Source organism: Lepidochelys kempii, chromosome 3 (assembly GCF_965140285.1).
Source record: "Lepidochelys kempii isolate rLepKem1 chromosome 3, rLepKem1.hap1, whole genome shotgun sequence".
Taxonomy (NCBI): Eukaryota; Metazoa; Chordata; order Testudines; family Cheloniidae; genus Lepidochelys; species Lepidochelys kempii.
In genome coordinates this window covers 100800163-100820507 of record NC_136382.1, presented here as the reverse complement: position 1 = coordinate 100820507, position 20345 = coordinate 100800163, and the positions used below count along the sequence as shown (strand labels likewise).

Sequence of the window (20345 nt, the reverse complement as noted above, 5' to 3'; positions counted from 1 at the left end):
TTTAACCTTCTCTTTGGAGACTGTCTTGTCCATTTCCACCAGGCTTTGGAGCGAATCACCAGTGGCTCTTGGAGGTCATACGCTATGCTATGCAGTTTCTGGCACTCCTTCCCTTCCACCCTCTTCAGGGACCCCTCTCACAACTTCTACTAAGGCAAGAGGTGGAGATTCTCTTCGGACTAGGAGCAATGGAAGTGGTCCCTTCCCTTACAGGGGCAGGGAGTTCTACTCAAAATACTTCCTAGTACCAAAGAAGGAAGGAAGTTGGAGGCCGATCTTAGACCTGAGACAGCTGAACAACTTTGTGACAAAAGTTCAGGGTGTTGACTCCAGCAATCCTTCACTAGAGGAAGGGGATTGGTTTTCATCCCTTGGCCAACAAGATGCCTACTTCCATATAACTATACGCTAATCACACAGCAGAGATGACCCATGCCTGCTGATGGGGGGAGGGGGCAGAGTGAGGGCAGCTGGCTTCAGCAGTGCTACTGAGCATGCTTAGTCCATGTGAGCATGCTCAGTACAAGCCAAGCAGCAAATCGGGGGGGGGGGGGGGCGGAGAGGAGGAGAGGAATGTGACCCTGTATACCCAGTATTCCCCCCTTCCCCGAAGTGTGTCACCTCTGTCGCACAGGAAATACCTACGATTCACTGTAGTCCAAGATCATTTCCAGTATGGAGTGCATCCCTTCGGCCTACCCTCAGCTCCAATGGGGTTTTCAAAGGTTCTGGTGATAGTGGTGGCTTACCCTTGTCAGGAATTGATTCTTGTCATCCCATACCTTGATGACTGGCTACGCAAGGGCCATTCTTTCAAGGCAGAGTTATCGTCCACCCAGAGGGTGCTTGCTCTGTTCAAAGAGTTGGGCCTACAACTGAATATAAAGAAATCCACACTAGTACCAGTACAAAGGATACAGATTATAGGGGTGTTCTTGGACTCAGTGACAGCAAAAGCGTACTGGTCTTTACAGATGTCTGGCCATGTCAAGACTGTCAGGGACAATTCAGGGAAGATCACAACCACAATAAGGAACTGTTGTCAACTCTTGGGCCATATGGCAACTTTCACCTTGTGACCAATCATGCAAGGTTATGCTTCCATTGCTTCCAGGGTTGGCTAAGAGCTGCCTCTTCTCCAACCAGGTACATCTTGGACGGGAGGGTAACAATCTCCTTGCACATAAAGAACTCTCTAAACTGGTGGAAAGAGCAACCTGTGTAGGCATCCCTTTGTCACCCAACCCCATCAGTGACTCTAACAACCAGGTCATCCATGTTAAGATTCCTGTTGGGGAGCCAACTTCAACAACCTCACAGTTCAGGGTAGGTGGACAGTCCATGAAACAAATCTCCATCAACCTGTTGGAGCTCAGGGTGGTCAGGAACACTTGTCTCTATTTCCTGCCATCATCAGAAGCAAAAACGATGAGGGTCATGACGGACATGTCCTGCATGTTTTACATCAACAAGCAGGGAGGAGCAAGATCCACCTCCTTGTGCAGTGAAGTTATAAAACTCTGGAACTGGTGCATAACCACCCATATCGAGGTTTCAGCAGCCTGCTTGCTAGGCATCTGGAACACCATAGCAATGCCCTCAGCAGACACTTCTCCCAGGATTACGAAAGGGAGCTGGATGCTCAAGTTCTCCGTGGCATATTCCAGAAAAAGGGTCAAGGCAGGGGAGCTGGATCACCGCTCCCTGGGGGACACCTTCCTTCTACCAGGGAAGAAGTGTCGGTTCTATGCCTTTTCCCCAATGTCCCTAATTCTAAGGGTGCTGAACGAGATCAAGCAGCACAAGGCCAGAGTTATACTCGTAGTACCGACTTGACAGAGACCTGCTTCAGCTCTTTGTCCAACCATCAATCAAGCTCCCAACCATTCCTCATCTCCTGTCTCAAGGTGGGGAGTTCCGTGCTCCACCCCTGTCTGGCAGTTCTGCACCTCAGGGTGTGGCTCATGCATGGTTCTCAGGAATAGATGTTTCCTACTCTACGAAGGTACAGCAGGTGTTATCTAAACAATAGATAGTTTGGATTGATGTTTTTTCTATCTGCAGAAATGGAAGAGATTCATCCAGTGGTGTGGTCTTTGCTACCTCCAGCTGGAATCAGTTCCCTATTCTAGATTACCTGCCAGATCTGAAAACATCCAGGGTATCCATCAGTTCAGTCAAGATATACCTGGCCATCACATCAGCCTTTCTTCCCGCTGTTGAGGGATTCTCCATTTTTGCTAACCTGGTATCATACAGATTGAGTCTGGCCAATCTTTTCCCACACACTAGACATCCCATATCCTGTCTTGGGACCTCATCCTGGTTCTCAACCACTTCAGGAGACCTACATTCGAACCAATGGCGACCTGTTCTCTTCTTTTATCTGCAAAGATGGCCCTCTTAGTTGCCATCATGTTGGCCCATAGGGTCAGGGAAATTGTAGCCTTGATGGCAGATACCCTCTTTATCATGTGTTTTTTTTAATGATAAGATGTCTATACATCCGCATCCTAAATTCCTCCCAAAAGTTGCATCAGATTATCTGTCATCTTAACCAATATATCCATCTGCCAGTGTTTTTTTTCCAAAATCTCCTAGTTCTCAACAGGAATCCTATTTCCATACCCTGGAATTAGAAGGGCCTTGGCCTTCTGCATAGGGATGACTAAGCAGTTTATGAAATCACCTAGACTCTTCATATCCTTCTCAGATAGGTCTAAGGGGGCTCCTATTTCTGCTTACAGGCTTTCAGAATGGATATTGAGTTGTATCTCTGCCTATTATGAATCTTCAGGTTCTCAGCAACGCGCGCGCGCACACACACACACACACGGGGTGAGTGTATTCAGCCAGATTGCAGGCAACATCTACTATATTTTTGAAGAATATCCCAGTATATGAGATTTGTAGAGCTGCTACATTAACTTCAATCCATATGTTTTCAAAGCATTATTCCCTGCTCTGTGCCATCAGATCCGATGCGACACATAAGAACGGCCATACTGGGTCAGACCAAAAGTCCATCTAGCCCAGTATCTTGTCTTCCGACAGTGGTCAATGCCAGGTGCCCCAGAGGGAACAAACAGAAAAGGTAATCATCAAGTGATCCATCTGCTGTCGCCCAGTCCCAACTTCTGGCAAACAGAGGCAAGGGACAACATCCGTGCCCATCCTGGCTAATAGCCATTGCGCGGCATGAGGAGCACCGCTGAAGGAGCACTGCCGCAGTTGGGAGACTCCCGGCATAGGGCATACACGTGAGTTAAATGGACAGTGCTAGCTAGAAATCACCAATCAAGGGCTTGAGGCACATGAGCACCTGAAGTGGAGCACCCATATGGGGACACATCTCAAAGAACTACAGTTACTGCACAGGGGTGAGTAACATTTCCTTTCTTTTTTTGTAAATCCTGTCTTCAAAGAGGGCACTAGAATTATGACTTTCTGCTTTACATGGGTGTGTGCAAAGTTGAGTGTCTGCCCAAGGTTCTCCCTGGCTTTTAGCATGTTTAGTCATATTTAGCAATAGTTAAGGTGAAGAATAGTTTCTTTTATTCAACTGGATTGCTGATTAAGTAGCTGACTTTAATCATCAACATGTGAAAATTTGAGAAATGTTAAAGTATGTAATTTTAAAGTTGCTATGCAAAAGCATCAGTCTCATTAAGTGTGTGCACTCTGAACATCTGATCTGGCTGATGATAAAGTGCTGCTCTCCATATGCTTGCTGCTGCATGTCATAGCAAATACACCATGCACTGTAAAAGGGGGGAGTTTACTATGAACTTCACTGGTAATATGAAGCAAAATACTATAGCCTTATAACTGAGAGCCTTGAAAAGAGTGAGCATAGCATTTATTTCAAATTTTGTAGTAATAAATAACTCTCTGAGACAGTGTTGTATACAGCAGAGTACTTTCTCTTAGATATGTGACATGACATCTGTAAAAGACATACATATAGTAAAAGAAGTCTAAAATGGTGTAAATAAACACCACTAAAGATTTTCTCTTTTGATGTGAAATTGCAACGAGTGCACTAACCTCAAATAAGTGGAAGTTGAAGGAAAATGTGATAAACTAAGGAAAAAATGACATACAATGTGATGTACTCCCTCACACAAAATTTGGAATTAAGCAATATATGTAATAAAAGTAAACCCCTTATCCAATACTTGCGATCTTGCACAGTGATCCTTTGAAAACCTGGCAATTGATGTTTGTACCTCAGGGTATTTTCAGAAAATAATTTCTCTCCTTAAAGTTGCATTCAGAATACTTATAAGTAGGATGTAAATTTTTTAAGTTCTCATATTTTGCATTAAAAAAAGCAAAAACCTACATGTATACCACACATTATCAGGCATTTACAGTAATCATTTGCCATTTTACCAAAACCAATTCATAGTATAAACTCCACTTTAAATGCTTTTATAAAGTTCCTCCGTAGTTTAATTTGACATTAAGATTTGGGGCAATATGGCTTTTCTCCTTCTCTTCTATCTTAATTTTCCACCCATCAGTGGGGAAAGCATGAAAAATGCAGGAACAAAGAGATGTGGGGGGGGAGAGAGAGAGAGAAACTTTCATTTTCCATTTCACATATTACTTCAGCCATTTCTACAACACTGTAGCTGGAGGAAGACCAAAGAGACTTAATAATTTCAGCAGCATCTGTGGCCGAAACAATAAAGGTATATAAACATAGCATGTGGTTTGCAGCTTTTACAAATAAAGGAAGCCCCTCTGTTGCTCCCGTAGATCACACTAACAACTCCTTTCTTTTTAATGATTTGCCATGTGCCTTCATGTAGGTGGAGACCGGAGAGGAAGAAACGCAGCAGCAGGTGGATGCTATTTTTCAGTTAAATCTGGTTGTTGCCTGCCATTTAGTGTTTCAAAGCTTCTGTAGGTTTTGTCTGAATAGTGACTTTTGTTCTTATCATTTATCCCCCTGTTTATTTTTTAAAGTCGGTTATCGATCTGAGGGTCCTTTTTGGTTACTTGCTGATACATTTTATGTTCATTTTGCTTTCTTTTGTGTGTGTGTGTGGTTTAATTTCACAGAACAATTCCTTGAGAGTAAACGGGGAAAATATTTATGTCAGACATAGCAATTTAATGTTGGAGGTTTGTATAACATAAGGAACACTTTCTGTTTCCATGGGCTGCCAGGCTGCATGGGTTGGGAGGTCACTTGCAGGCTGTTAAGGACACAGTGCATGAAATGCATGGGGAAATGCAACTTGGAGATGCATGTTGTAAATTGTAGTTTTTCCATAAAGGAACAGCTTGTAAGCGTGAATCTACTAGAAGTTTTCAAAGTGGCAACTGGGAATAATAGCCCTGTTTAGGTAATAAATCAAATTCATTGGTCTGTTAGTTACCATAAAATGGAATTTTTACTTGCCACACAAACCTACTACTTAATGGGTACCCCATGTAAGCTGTAGTTTAAGGCTCTCACTTAATATTTTTCATTTTATTTTCTGACACATGTATACTTGAAATGTGAGCTGGTGTGCTCTGGAGGAATAAGCATAGGTTCATAGATTCCAAGGCCAGATGGGAACATTGTGATCAACTAGTCTGACTTCCTATATAAGACCTGCCATGGAACCTCCCCAACATAATTCCTAGATTATAGCTTTTAGAAAAATATTTGATGCTTGGTTTAAAAATTGTCCATGATAGAGAATCCACCACAACGCAGGGTAAAATGTTCCAGTGCTTAACTACCCTCGCTGTTAGAAGTCCCATAATCTTGAATTTCTAATCCTGGCTCTGCCAGTGACCTGCTGTGTGGCTTTAGGCAAATCACTTAGTGTTCCTGTTTTAGTATTCCCGTTTTTGAAATGTGAATAATTCTTATTTCCTAGAGAATTAATTCTTAGTGAGGATTAATGTTTGTAAATGGCTTTGAATCTGGAGTACTATTTAAGTACTGTTATTATTTATTATTGGAGTAGAGACATTTTGTTTTAAATAAATAGTTTTACAGTTCATTAAAGTGGAATTTAGTATGGCAGTACCTCTTGTTGCAGTCAGTGTAGTTTGTATGGTGATGAATAACTGAAAGTAAACTAACAAAACGTGCACAAAATATATAGAAAAATCCTATCCTATGTCTATTTAGCCTTGCCCGTAAAATGGGGCTATCAGGAATTCCCTCTGTCACGAAAGAGCTTATCTCTTATTTAATGACTGTTGTATTTATACAGTAATATGCAGATTTGTAGATTACAGTAACTTGACTAATCTGTTGTTGCTTTTGGCAGCTTTTGATAACTGTTCAAAATTTACTTTTGCATAATTTACTAAAACAATGAAAGCATGTTCTTCATAATCTTGCTTTGAACAAGTCCAAGAAATGTGCCTGGTCTCTCAAGCCACAATAATTGTTTACAACAACCCATTAAAATATGTCATTGGCTTCAGTTGTTTAATATCACTGCAGTTCTATGGAATTGCTATGGTATAACCTGTTTTTTATATTCCACCAATAATTAAGAAAACTTCTTTTTGTTTAAATCAAACAGCTTTTTAAAAAATCTCAAAATAGATATTTAAAGGTTGTATTTGTACTAAAAATTAATTTTATATGAAAACTTAGGCCCTGGTCCCGCAAAGACTTGTGGATGGTGAGTGGACCTATGGACTTCCGTGGGGCTATTTATAGTGTGTAAAGTTAAGCACATGCGTCCAGGATCCAGGCCTAAATTTTTAGTATCAAATTTATTTTTTACAGGTTTACTTCAGAATTGACAATGAAATGAAGTAGAAGCTGATTAGTCAGTATCACTTTCTGATTTTCATGCACTAGTACAGTTCTGTGTTGTTTATGTTGTAACACTGCAGAGGAACAACAAGGAGTCTGGTGGCACCTTGAAGACTAACAGATTTATTTGGGCATAAGCTTTCGTGGGTAAAAACCCCAGTTCTTCAGATGCATGGGGTGAAAATTATAGAAAAAAGGGTAACTTCCTTCTCTTTGTGACAATATATATTTATGCCTGTTTCTGTAATTTTCACTCCATGCATCTGAAGAAGTGGGGTTTTTATCCACGAAAGCTTATGCCCAAATAAATCTGTTAGTTGTTAAGGTGCCACCAGACTCCTCATTGTTTTTGTGGATACAGAGTTACATGGTTACCCCCTGTTACTGCAGAGGAACACTTTAAAATCGTAGCCAAAATGTTTTAATAAAAATTCAGACACGTTTTGTATGTAGCCTCTTTTTATGAAAACTAAATCTTGGGCCTAAATTATTAAATATTATGAAAAGTCCAAATACTTTTCTTAGTTACTGTAGGTACTTTGATTTCATAGTACACTTATTTTGGGGTCTCAATTCTAAACTTAATCGCTGGCGGTTGCACTGTACCTCTTGTAAAGTCAACTACTCTGATGTCTGTGTTTGCATACACAGCATAGTTTTTTCACAAGATGAGGAATGGTATGAAGTGAAAGATTATGCTTGCAGTGTGTAATTTACTCCTCCTGCATAAAGCCTAAGTGTGAAGTTTCAGAAATGTTGGGGAGCTGAAATCTACTTCCCAAACAAGGGCTATTGAGGAGGTTGCTGCATAGTCCCAATCCCCATGCCTGTTCCTCTATCTTGTAGCCTGGAAGAGCAGCTATAGCCCTTTTATCCAAGTTGCACAATGTTAGGGTCAATGGATCCTTGTAAAAATGAAATTTGTTACTTATTTATTGCTCATTGTCCCCTCCTGTGCTAATCTGCATGGGCTAGCTCAGAGACCCTTTTTGGTATGTAGATGTGCACAGGCTTATCTCTCCATGGTGGTTCCATCTGCCATCCCACCCTTCAATACACAGCAGGTTATTAGCAATCTTAAACCCTGATCCTGCACATAGTTATGTTCCTGCTTAACTTTATAAGCAATGAGTAGCCCCTTGACTTTAATGGGACTATTCGTGTGTGTAAAGTTGAAGCATATGCATAGCCGTTTGCATGATTTGGACTTAATACAATATCTGTATTTATAAGTACTTTATTTTTGGCTTAAAGTTTCTTATTAAGAAACATACTTGCATGTCTATGACCATTCTTGTGCTGAGCACTACTTACGTCCGTTAGCATTATTGAGGGTTACCTATGTTGATCTTGGTATTCTTGCTTCAATTTCTTTAACTTTCAAGTAAAAGCCAGCAACCTTTGAAAATAATTATTGCAAAAATGTAGTGTCTTCATATTGAGATAAAAATAGTCCTCTGTTTACTGATCATAAAAAGTTATTTTTTTCCTGTACATACAGTTGTGACAGGAACAGTATAGTGTGGCCTTGTTCCTAAAAGGTAATACAAATCTGAGTCTTTTATGGTCTTAATCTTTTTTTAAAAATGTACCACAGTAGAATGGCTCTTGAGACACAAGGTACTTTTCTTGCTTTGACTTTTTTCAGGATAAGTTTGCTTTTGCTGTTGTGTTTTGTCCTACTGTTTTTTACATTGCACATTGGTAGGACCTGGATAAGACCCAGGACAACTTACTGAAACATCAGGCTAGCATTAGTGAACTCAAGCGCAATTTCATGGAATCCACACCTGAGCCACGCCCCAATGAATGGGAAAAGCGGCGTATCACACCTCTGTCTCTACAGACACAAGGGGTATGTCATTGCAGATGCTTGTCAGCATGCATTTCCATACAACTGTTTAGAAAATATAATAAATGTAAATTGCCCTCCTATATTTTCTTTTGTGTGAACGTAACATTTTCTTTTGTGTGAATGTAACATTTTTCTTTATACTAAATACTCATTAACATTTTGTTACTTACTTTTGGTCCAGACTTTAAATAATTTGTTTGAGTTTCAGTATGAGAGAGTAACTCAGAACAAAGCAATTGAAACAAGGATTGTGCTTTATTCTGGTTTAGGACTGCTATTCTTACAAATTGGTTTTACAGTGGCTGTAAAATTGTGAGAAAGACGTTTCCGTCCTTAACTCTGCTTAGGCAGTTGCATGTAAACCGCTCTCAAGCTCATGTTTAAACTTGGTTCAGTAACAACATTCATGATAAAATATTTGATAATGTCAAGTGTTTTTCAGGCAGTAGTATGGCATAGCTCAAGGATCAGCAAACTTTGGCACGTGGCCTGCCAGGGTAAGCCCCCTATCAGGCCAGGCCGGTTTTTTTTATCTGCCACGTCCACAGGTTCAGCTGATCTCAGCTCCCACTGGCCGCGGTTCGCCTCTCCAGGCTAATGAGGGCTGCAGGAAGCAGCATGGGCTGAGGGATGTGCTGGTCGCCGCTTCCCGCAGCCCCCATTGGCCTGGAGCGTCGAACCACGGCCAGTGGGAGCTGCACTTGGCCAAACTTGCAGACGCGGCAGGTAAACAAACTGGCCTGGCCCGGCAGGGGGCTTACCCTGGCGGGCTGCCTGCCAAAAGTTGCTGATCCCTGGATAGCTCTTAAGATGTATTCGCTTTTTAAAAGCACTTGGGCTTATGGCTAACTTTTTTTTTTATAAGACTATAAAAAGATTGAGAAGGTTTTCAGTTTCTCATGTCTCTTGATAAACAGCAGCTTGAACTAGCAATTTTGAAAGCATTGTTTCCAAAATCTACTCCATGTTTTTGGTCAGAACTAGACGCACACATTGCTGTCACAGTTCAAAAATGCTTAGTGATTTTTACAATACTTTAAATCTACTTGTGGTTTTATACAGACAAAATAGCTCTCACAAGTATGTTCTGCTTTAGCATCTATCAATCTGTCTCTGGACCTAGCCTCATTTTCCCTCTGATAAGTAAGTGTGCTGTCTTGATTATTGCTCCAGGAAGTTTAACGGTTCTTGAGACTACAAGATATGGGGATCTTTTTAAAATCCCCACATGTTAAATTTGCTAAACACTGTCAAACAATTTTTTTCCTTATTAAGGCCCCAGCTCAGGAAGGTACTAAGCATTTTGAACTTTAAGCACATGAGAAGTCCTGGTAAAACCAGTGGACTACTATGATTAACTATCTTGCTGATTTGGGTCCTTGGTGGCTCACTTGTAAAAAATCTCCAAAAGATCATTAGCCAATTTCTTAACTGAATTTTTTTAAATTGTTGGTCTACATGGTCACTTCCAGGATATGTTTCAGAGTAGCAGCCGTGTTAGTCTGTATCCGCAAAAAGAAAAGGAGTACTTGTGGCACCTTAGAGACTAACAAATTTATTTGAGCATAAGCTTTCGTGAGCTACAGCTCACTTCATCGGATGCATTCAGTGGAAAATTCCATTCCAGGATATGATTACTTAGACTTTGCAACCATCACAGTATGTTTGTAAAAAGAAATTATATCCTCCTTTATGATATTCTGGAAATGTGGATGGATTTATTGTCCATATTTTGCTGATAAATATACTTGCTCCAATATAAAAGGGACTACATATAATAAATCCTAGTGGTTTATTTTATTTTGTGTATGTGTTTTTGTGTTGAATTAATTTATATTGAGGAGGGGGTAAATCCAGGTATTACGTTTCCCTCTATCTGCATAGTCCTGCTACCTGGTATGCTTGTGCTGCTTTCAGGCCAATTTGTTTTCATGTTTTGTATGATGTATGTCTGTCTGTCTCATTTGTTGATTTATGTTGGTTTTATAAAACCAAAAACTTAAAAAAAAAAATTAATAGAAAAAAGGAGACCACATTTTCCAATGGAAAAAACTGCCTGTGAAGGAGAAGCAATGGACTGCAGTGACATGGATTACTGAGGCAAAAACAGAAGAAACTAACCAGGTGGCAGTGTTTTGTTTTGGTTTAGTTTGGTTTGGGGGGGGGGGTGGTTTTTTTTAACAATGTTGTGTGACCTGAGTTAACCAGATTATTTTTTAAAAAGTGATGTGTTTAAACCAATAAAACCCCAACTTTGAGAGGATGTTTAAGATCTCCACATAGATCAGTGTTGGTTAAACAAAGGTGTTGATCTCTGCTATCAAACCGGCTTTGAAGTTCTGAATAATACTTTTTAAAAGGCAAAAAGAAATTCAGTATATTATATTCTATCACTGAAAACATCGTGGTATCTTTATTTGTTTAGGATGACAGATAAACATGCATTTCCATACCAAAATGCACTTCTGTAATTGTTCAACACTCTACAGGGAATAAATCACAGTTATGTGACTACTGCAGCTGTTCTGCAAATCAATAATGCTGGGGAAATAGATTCATTCTGAATACTCCCCTAGATCTAAATGTGTGTTCACCTCTCTGCCTCTTTCCCCATCTGTAAAATGAGAAAATTGATTCTTCCTTTGCTAAGCGCATTGAGATCTATTGATAAAAAGTGCTATATAAGAGCTGAGTATTATTTATTATTATGAAGTAGCAATTGCCAAGCTACTAATCAGATCACCTTTGACTTGTTTTTAGCTAGAAATTTAGAATCAGATTAAAAACAAAGAACAAATGCTGTAAACGTTATTTCAGTAACACGCAGTGTATAAAATATTTTGCTGTGTTGCCAATTGTCAAGCAGGGAGTGGGGCATAGGAAAATTTCCAACCTTCTAATAATAATGGGACCTGCTTTGAGCCCTAAAATAAGCAAATAGTAGTGCCTTTTTATGGAGTAATAAAATACTCATTTCCACCACACCATGCCCCCTTCCATTTTTTCATCCTTATGGTATTAGGATGGCCAGCAGATTGCTAAATCTTGTTCCAGGTATGATAAATTTCCATAGCAATTTTGCAAACTGGCATTAAGCATGTGTGTATATACCGTTAAGTCTAAGGAGCGCACTGCCATTTTCCTTATTGTTACCTACTTCTTCTCCCCCACTGCTGCATTGAAAGTTCATACTAATTAACTGTATTCTCTGTGAGGGAGAAATTTTACATTTGGTTAACACTATTTGTACCACCATCCTTTTGATTGCACAGCATCTGTGACTTAATATTTATGAAGGAAAACTATGGTTATAACCCTCTTATGTCTTGAATGTCCAGTACCATCACAGTCACACCCCATTTTTAACCAAAACAAATATAAAATAAAATCCCCTTATGCTTTTATACATTACTTCATATTGGTTTATGTTTTGTACACTTAACCCAAAGGATTGTTTGATGCTAACACACAGTATCTACAGTGGATAACTGTTGTACAGTTTTTATATTTTGATGAAGGCTTCCAATTTTAGGGATATACTGATAATAGTAGAAGTCTGCCAACCTCCTTACCAGCCAACTGGTCACACTAGAGAACCTCAGTTTTAGCACAAATGTCAATCCACTTGCTTTCATAAAGTATGTCTACACAGCCAAGCTGTGCATGGGCTAGCCTACTCAAGCTTGCTTCAATATAGCTAGCACCTGTGATAACAGTGTACACAGCATGGGTCTGTGTGCAGCTAGTACAAGCCTGGCACAAACCCTGGGCACGTATTTGGCGCTCTAGCCTGTATTGAAGCATGTGCTGCACTGTTTGCACTAGTATTGTTAGCTGGATTCCAGATTGCTCGGGTAGGTTAGCCCGTGCACAGCTTTGGTGTATAGACGTTCACATACAACCACAAAGGTTAGACGGGCTAAAAAATTGGTGGTAGTAAACTGCAAACAAATGGTGTGCATATTTATGTATACACAGACAAAACTACAGCCAGAGTGTGTGTGTCAACTCTGATTCGCTGAAATAACAGCATGCTGTAGGACTACAGTTTAGGGATTAACCAGATGACCAAGAGCCTGCTTGCCTGCACACAGGCTGAAGTCAAAAGTTCTTAACGTCTTGTATATATGAACTTTTGTCAAAAGTAGCCACAAAAAAAAGAAAAAAATTAGTTATCCCCTGTGAATGTCAAACACGCTATTAGGGTAAAATTAATCAACTCCCATCCAAATTTGCCTTGACTGCCTTGAAAGTATGCTGTAATTTTACTATAGGATGAATATAGGAGTCTTTCTTCCTCTTGCCATATATGTAGTATGTGCAGCTCCACAGACTACTGTATAAGTGTTCAGAGTCTATAACACAAGTTCTTTGTGTCCAGAGTTTATAATAAAATATGTGCTTAAAATACAGCTTTGTCCTAAAGTGTACTTTGGGTTAATCTTGCAGCATACAAGGTCCTGAGCTAGAAATAAATTTGCTGTAGTCAATACCAAATTTATTCAGCTGCTAAGTTACACCAGTATAAAAATATTAATTATTGTACTGTTCTCAAGCTTATAAAGCACAGTCATATTTTAAAAATAAAATTTAGCTTTTAATGGGATATATCATCTTGGGGGGGGGGTTTGGAAGGTGGAACTGAAACAAATGAAAGATTCAGCTTTAAAAGACAGCTGCTGTGCATACATTGTAATATTTTTCAAATGTGTAGTTCACTATTTTTATTATGTATCTAAATACAGATTCATAGCATTATGTGGCAAGAACTATAGGCTTTCTATAAATATCCTTAGTACTTTAAAAGAAGTATTTGGATAAATATGTATTTGCCCAATAGGTGGGAGCAGCTCTAAATTTTTTAATGCTGAATTCTTGGATAAATACACATTTGATTCCTGATTAAAGTAATTGTTTTTAAAAACAGCCCTTTTGAAGTTAAGGTGAACACAATCTATTTAAATAACCATCAAAAGTAGAAATCTGCAGTTATGCTTCGACCTCTGTTCAGGGCTAATGCCACAAGGGGAAACAGGGAAAGTATTAAGAATGAATTTAAAAATATTCTTAATATTGAATCTGAAATTCCATCTAAAAGAAAACTGTAGTCTTGTTCTGACAGTTATGGGAGGGTCTTATTAATCCTCCTTTTGTTTTTATATATATATATATATATATATATATATATATATATATATATATATATATATATATATATATATATATATATATATAATATTTACAATCTGAAATAATGTGTAAGACAGTAACTGAAGTGGGGATATATCATATTCTGGCATGGCGAACTATTGTCGTTTCTTTGGTACACAGCAAGTTTTTGTCATTAAAGCTTGTCATATTGTCATATTTTTCCTTTTAAGGGGGACATTTTAGTTTTTCCTTTGATCTTGTAGAATTATTTCAGAAGCAAATCCTTGTGTGTGTGCTATGTTTTCTTTCTTGCCTAACCTCTCCTTTCTTCTGTAGATCATTACTGTTGTGTCTCCCACTATTTTAATTCTTTGCTTTCCATTTTATAACTTGTCTAGAGCCTAGAAGAGGAAATAACGTCAATTTTATTTAGTAAAGAGGGCTTTTCCACTAGCATGAAATCTACCTTCACTTCATCCACCACACGGACAGCAGAGGGCACTGTTGTGAAAGATAATGTACCTTCTGAAATGCTTTCTGCCTCACCTTTCTTACAACTGCCTGAGGTGCTTTTTTGCTTTATTTCTCCACTATGTCAACATATACCGAAATGAATATTCACTAACATGTCAGATAAAATTTGATGCATACATTTTTATCATCTATTAAACAGGCTGCCCTATTCGATGCCATGTGTCCCTAAGAAAATATATATATATTATAATATTTAATATAAAAGACAATAGAGGAGAAAGATTAACCACAAATACAAACTAGGTTAAATTTAATGTTGAAATTTAGACATGGACCCACAAAACCAAAAATCTACATGAAGGTAACTTTTTATTCAATCCCATTGTGTCAAAGCAGTTCAACAAATCTTAACTTCTATTACGGTGAGGGAGTATCACTTGGTAAAGTACAGGCTTAATCCTCTATTCTTTGCATTTACAAAATATCACTTGACTCCCATTTTTGATTCCCCGGGAGAGCTGGATCAGGCCCTGTTCATACTGCAGTTGGTAAACAAAACAGGATTAAGTCACAGATGGTGTGCTGGTTTTAATGATATTTTTGCTTTTGTGCATTTGATCCTGAACATTGTTTTAGTGTTTTTTTGTTTGTTTGTTTGTTTTGTTTAATTTTCATGGCTATTTAAATCTGATAAAAATTATTTTTACATAGTATGACAATACATGCATACCCATCACAAATTGTTTTGTTATGGCACAAATGCTAATAGAATTTCTTTAATCTCATGTTTTGGGATATCAATAGGCTCTTCTTGGTAATCTTGAAACATGGTCCCTTTGACATTCTCACATCAGAGTATTCTAAACGTTCTTGTTGTGATATTCTATTGCAATTTATAAAATTATTGAAATGATCTGCCAAATTCCTTAAAGCAACAGACCAAATAAAGTCCAGTCATCAAAACATTTAAAAATACAACTGGGGTGTGGGGGGTGGGAAGAGGGGGAATAAATTGACATTGGAATAGTGTGTGAAGACTTTTTCTTTCCATATATATAGTAATTTTGTTTGACTGATTTTAACTATTTTAGCAGTAAATAATTGATTGCCCCAGTAGGAAGCAGCCTTGGCTGATGTTTATGCTTCTGTTCCAAATCTTTTTGGTAAAGATCTTACATGATTCCAGTGGTATCCAAAATCTTAAATAGGTATTTTACAAACTAGATTAAAGAATTGCTTGTAGAAAGCAAACATAACTGTAAATTCTGTATGGATCGTGAATCAAACATAGTTATACCCACAGAGTTTTCAGAATGCATACATTTTAAATCTTTTTATGCAGACATCAATAAGAGTTAATGAAAGTGTTGCTGCATGTTTTGTCTACGAGATGTTAAATGTTTGTGTCATCTGGTGTTTAAAACACATATTGATTTGTGTCCTCTGGTTGCCTTTTGTTTCACAGAAACTTGCTTCCAAAGCAGAAGGGCCTTGCACTGGAGCCAGCGATGCTGATAAGGTTCTACTGATTTTTCCATAGTTAACTCGGGTCTGACATTTCTGATCCACCTTCATTCTTTCTTTCCTTTTTTCAGTTAACCATCACAGTCACCTTTGTTCTCTACATGACATGAACCAGCCATCAGTTCATTTTGTTTTCATCATTTTGATTTATTCATATACTATACTTTTGTTTTTCCTCATCCGTGTTTTTTGTGCAGAGTTCACATGAGACTCTGAACGTAGTGGAGGAGAAGCAGCAGGCAGAGGTTGGGATAGAAGAGACTGTAGTCATAGATGAAATCAACAGAGGGAAAATGCAAGCGGTCACTGATGCTGGGGAGACCCGTAAGGTGGAACACCTGTCAAAAAAGGACTCTTCTTCACTGTCATCAGATAGCAGCAGCAGTAGTGAGAGTGAGGATGAAGTGGTGGGAGAGTATCAGCCCCACCACAGAGCGGCTGAGGACATCATAAGGGAAGAACAAGAAGAAAATGAAGATGCTAAAAGAAAGGAGGAGTGTACAACAAAAGTAATACAGAGTGTGGAAGCTGTACAAGAAGGCAGTAAAGTAACAGTTGAGCACATGCAAGTTACAGCAAAGGCTTTGGCCCAGGAAAATGCAGTTGCCATAAAAACTGGAGAGAAGAATGTAGTGGAAGAGGGGAAGCAAGACCTGAGAGCAGAAGATGAGGAAGAACAGCTCAGAATAAACGGAGATGTGTCTCATGTTGACATTGATGTTGTGCCACAAATAATTTGTTGTTCTGAGGTAAATGGTAGCACAGCTTGAGAACTAGATTATATAGAGATGTTACGTTCCTTGGGGTGGAAATATACCTGCCTTTCTTCTTCTCCTGTTCTCCCAGCTCTTCAGGTGTTCACCAAGATTCAAATCTTATGGAAGGGGGAAACCACTGATGAGCAGGGAAACTCTGCTTACTTCAGTCATGGTTTCTGGCTTTTTGCTGAAACAGATAGTAATTGCCCAGTAAAGCAAACCTTCCTACAACTGTACCATCTCCTTTTTTCCTTACTACATAATTTTTACTTTTATTTGAATGTCTTTAGTGTTTTCAAGTCTTGTCTTGTCTGTTTTGTTGGCTGTTTTTGACACACTCATGACTTGTAGGTGTAGTTGGAAAGTTATTTAAATCATGTATGCTAAAAACAATTTTTCACACCTTTTTTCCATTTTTTTTCTTGCTATCCACAGATTTTTCTTTCTCTAAATCTTTTTATTATGAAAGCACTGCCTGGAATCTATATAGATACAAATTTCTGGGGGTGTTAAGAGTACCTACAGTTAAGGCAGGTTAAGCAGTAAGAGGATGGCACATCTATCATTGTAGCCTCCTCTAGTACCAGTAGATACTTGTGGAAGCATGAATTGGCTCCAGAAGGAATCATGGCCATCTGTTTTAGTACAGAAACAGGTTTAATGGGTTAATCATGAGATGGCCCTTTGAAGGGGGGAGGAGTAAAGTGGAATGTAGAGGACCATGTACAGTTGGTAAACTCTGTGAAGTTTTGACCACTGGGGGAATTTTTTGTGGCATCACCCTTCAGTCCTTTAAGGTTTTTCCTCATTGTACTTGGCTCCAGTTCAAGACCAGTTCAGAAATTGTCCTAAAGATGTCCCATACTTTTCTTAAGACCACCTTATTTCCCTCTTCTATGTGAATAGCCCCAATTGTTCCTGTAGTTGAGAATGTGAGTAAACTAGCTTCTCCAAGGTTATATTGGGCTCCACATATGCTTTCTAAGAATATAAGCAAAACAGGCCAGATCTTTAAGGGTATTAAGGCACTTAAAGCTGCACATAGATACTTAGTGGGATTTTTCAGAAGCACTTTGGTGCCTAACTCTCATTGATTTTAATGAGAGTTAGGTATCTAGGTTCTTTTGAAAATCTGACTAGGTCATGAAAATCTGGTCCATCATGTCTAAGACCATTATAGTTTCTACTGACTTGCAGAGTTCTAGTTTGTCATCACTTTTTGGTTCCCAAGCAGAGAACAGTACTGAAAAAAATATCTCCTACAACAAGGGCTAAAATGGCTTTTAAAGTTTGTTTTCAGAGGAAAATAGTTGGCACCTAAACCTGATTCTAGACATGTAGTTTAGCTATATGCTATTTAAAATCCATAGACAGTAGTTTTGTCTACTCCAGAAGCTGCTTACATTAAAAAATAAAATTAAACTTTAGAAATGCTTAGAAAACATTGCAAGTTTTTATCCACTGTTGGGGATGTGTGTCAAATATTGTAGTAACTTCATTCTCCATTTTTAATGCACGGCTTATTTTATGTAACACTGGCAACATTTGTCTGATGGAAGAAACTGTAGCTGAACTAAAATTCTCCCACTGATGGTCCTTCACATATTTTAAATAGACATCTGAAGAAGTATTGAAGTGATGATGATCTGGTTTCAGTGCCTACTACTGGCTAAGACGTTAAACTTAGATCTCCTATGATTCTTGTAGAGAGGGTATTAAAGGGCTGGTGTGCTATTTGTTTTATCATCTTTATTCTTCTCATCGTGGCTTTTGTGTGCGTATGTGGGAGACATTCTTAATATATATTATATCACTACTGTATTTTGTGTTTTTGTTCTATTTCATCTTACCCCACTATGCAAATCTTTGTTTTACGTCCCTTGGATTAATTGTACCCTATCTCTTCCACCACAGCCTCCAGTAGTAAAGACAGAGATGGTGACCATTTCAGATGCCACACAGAGAACAGAAATCTCCACCAAGGAAGTCCCAATTGTTCAAACAGAGACTAAAACTATCACATATGAATCTCCACAGGTACAGGATGTGGATTTGGAATATCATTTATAATGCTGTTTACAAGTTGGCCTTTATGATCAACTCCAAATTCAAGCGAGATGATAGCATGGTAATGTTTTTTTACAAATCAACACTTCCCTATAGTGGCACTGATTATTTTGTTAACATGGAACAATTTAAAAATGACTCTAAGTAGACAGAAGAGCAAGTATCATTCTAACATTAAAGGTTTGGTGGTGTTTTTTTTTAATCAAATAGTATAGGATCTGGTTGTCTAAAAATTTATGGGTTCAGAGATCTGACTTAACTCACCTCTGAGCTCCCAAAAGGGAAGAGTAACTTTGATTATAATTTTGTCCACAAAGGACATGTTAAAATGGTTGATGTGATTCAGCAAACCAGTTAGCTTTTATTCTAGAGTGGTAATGTGTATCAAACCTGTGTTTGTCTTCATATGGTCATTCTGTTTGCCAGCGAAACCATAGACATTTCTGTTCCAAAAGCACTTTTCCGCCTGAGCTAAAGGAGAATTATGTAGGTATTAGTAGTGAATGTTGCATTAACTGTGTTCTGTTAACACACAAGTTTTAAATCGTTAGGCATGAAAATGCAACTTTTGTTTTTCTTTTCCCAACGGTCTACAGTTTGATGGCAGCTCAGGTGGTGATGCTGGTTTGCTGTTGAGTGCACAGACTATCACGTCTGAATCAGTTTCTACAACTACAACCACACACATCACTAAGGTAAAACCGACAACTTCTCTGTGCATTAAAAATGACCCTGTCAAAATGTACATTGGTTCCTTCAAAATGATTACTCTGAACAAATTGGATATTTAAAATGGATCGTGCCATTCCCAGTTCTGGGCTTTAATTGACTTCCCTAAACCAAGTCTTAATGCAATATCATAGATGAAATCAGGAGGGAGAACTGGAGAAGAGAGAGAAATATAATCTGAGTTTTTGCTGTACCTGCAGCTGGTGTTACTTCTGGCTTTTGTGGGTTTTGGGGACACAGCTTGGCACCCAGCCTTTGCTATCTCTGTTCATCTCACTTCTTGATGATCTTTGCTGGGGGTTCTGCCAGGGGAAGGGGTAATTAATGTGATTGAGCTCTGTGGTGGCCCCACTAATGGAGTCAACTCAGGGGATATGCTGAAACAACATATCTCCTGGCTTCAGTCCTCTTTACTCAGCCTCTCCTGGGACTGCATTGATCAATTTTTGTAATCTTTCTGAGCAGATTCTGCTACTGGGGACTTTGTGGCTTGGATTACTTTAGAAATTGGCATATGCCAGGGCTGAATCAAGTCCTGAGTGTTCAGCATTCAGAGTCAGTCGAGAAGCTCAAAGTCAGCAAGAAGTGGGGTCTATTTCCATTTCTGTCCTATGTGACACTTTTCTGTGTCTCCCCTTCCAGCTGGGAAATGTTATTTTTCCTGAATGGTGAATAAACATGTTTTTGTTTTTAAAAGAGGCATGCAAACAACAGAGTTACTGAATTCTGATGATTTTCTAGAAGTTCTAGAAGGAAAAACTCAAGAAGGACTCCAGTTTATGGTGAAACAAAAAGGAAGAGGGGAAGTGAAAGGTGCACAGTAAATCTTATTTCAAGACAAGAATCTTGATTTTATTGGATAGTAATTCAGTGCTCACGGAATTAAGTTCATAATGGAATATCCTAAAGAGAGCAAAATATATTCACAGAATAGGTCCGGAGAGAAGGATGTTGGAAATTGTACAGTGAAAGTCACCAAAAAATAAACTCTGAACTCAGAATTTAA

At 38.6% G+C, this 20345-nt stretch overlaps 1 protein-coding gene across 21 annotated transcripts in view; it reads left to right on the top strand.

Moving 5' to 3' along the window:
• EPB41L2 (erythrocyte membrane protein band 4.1 like 2) overlaps positions 1 to 20345 on the top strand; it is a 248946-nt gene that overhangs the window by 211831 nt on the left and 16770 nt on the right. For 7 of the 21 annotated variants that reach the window (XM_073337300.1, XM_073337308.1, XM_073337296.1 and 4 more), the window contains 7 exons: positions 4818 to 4850; positions 8490 to 8636; positions 14186 to 14353; positions 15727 to 15780; positions 15983 to 16534; positions 18458 to 18580; positions 19207 to 19305. In XM_073337300.1, coding sequence (XP_073193401.1) covers positions 4818 to 4850; positions 8490 to 8636; positions 14186 to 14353; positions 15727 to 15780; positions 15983 to 16534; positions 18458 to 18580; positions 19207 to 19305 — 1176 coding nt within the window. Of the gene's footprint in view, positions 1 to 3054; positions 4178 to 4817; positions 4851 to 5070; positions 5134 to 8489; positions 8637 to 14185; positions 14354 to 15726; positions 15781 to 15982; positions 16535 to 18457; positions 18581 to 19206; positions 19306 to 20345 lie in introns of those variants that run through there. The other 14 variants (XM_073337307.1, XM_073337309.1, XM_073337304.1 and 11 more) reach the window with 14 other exon arrangements.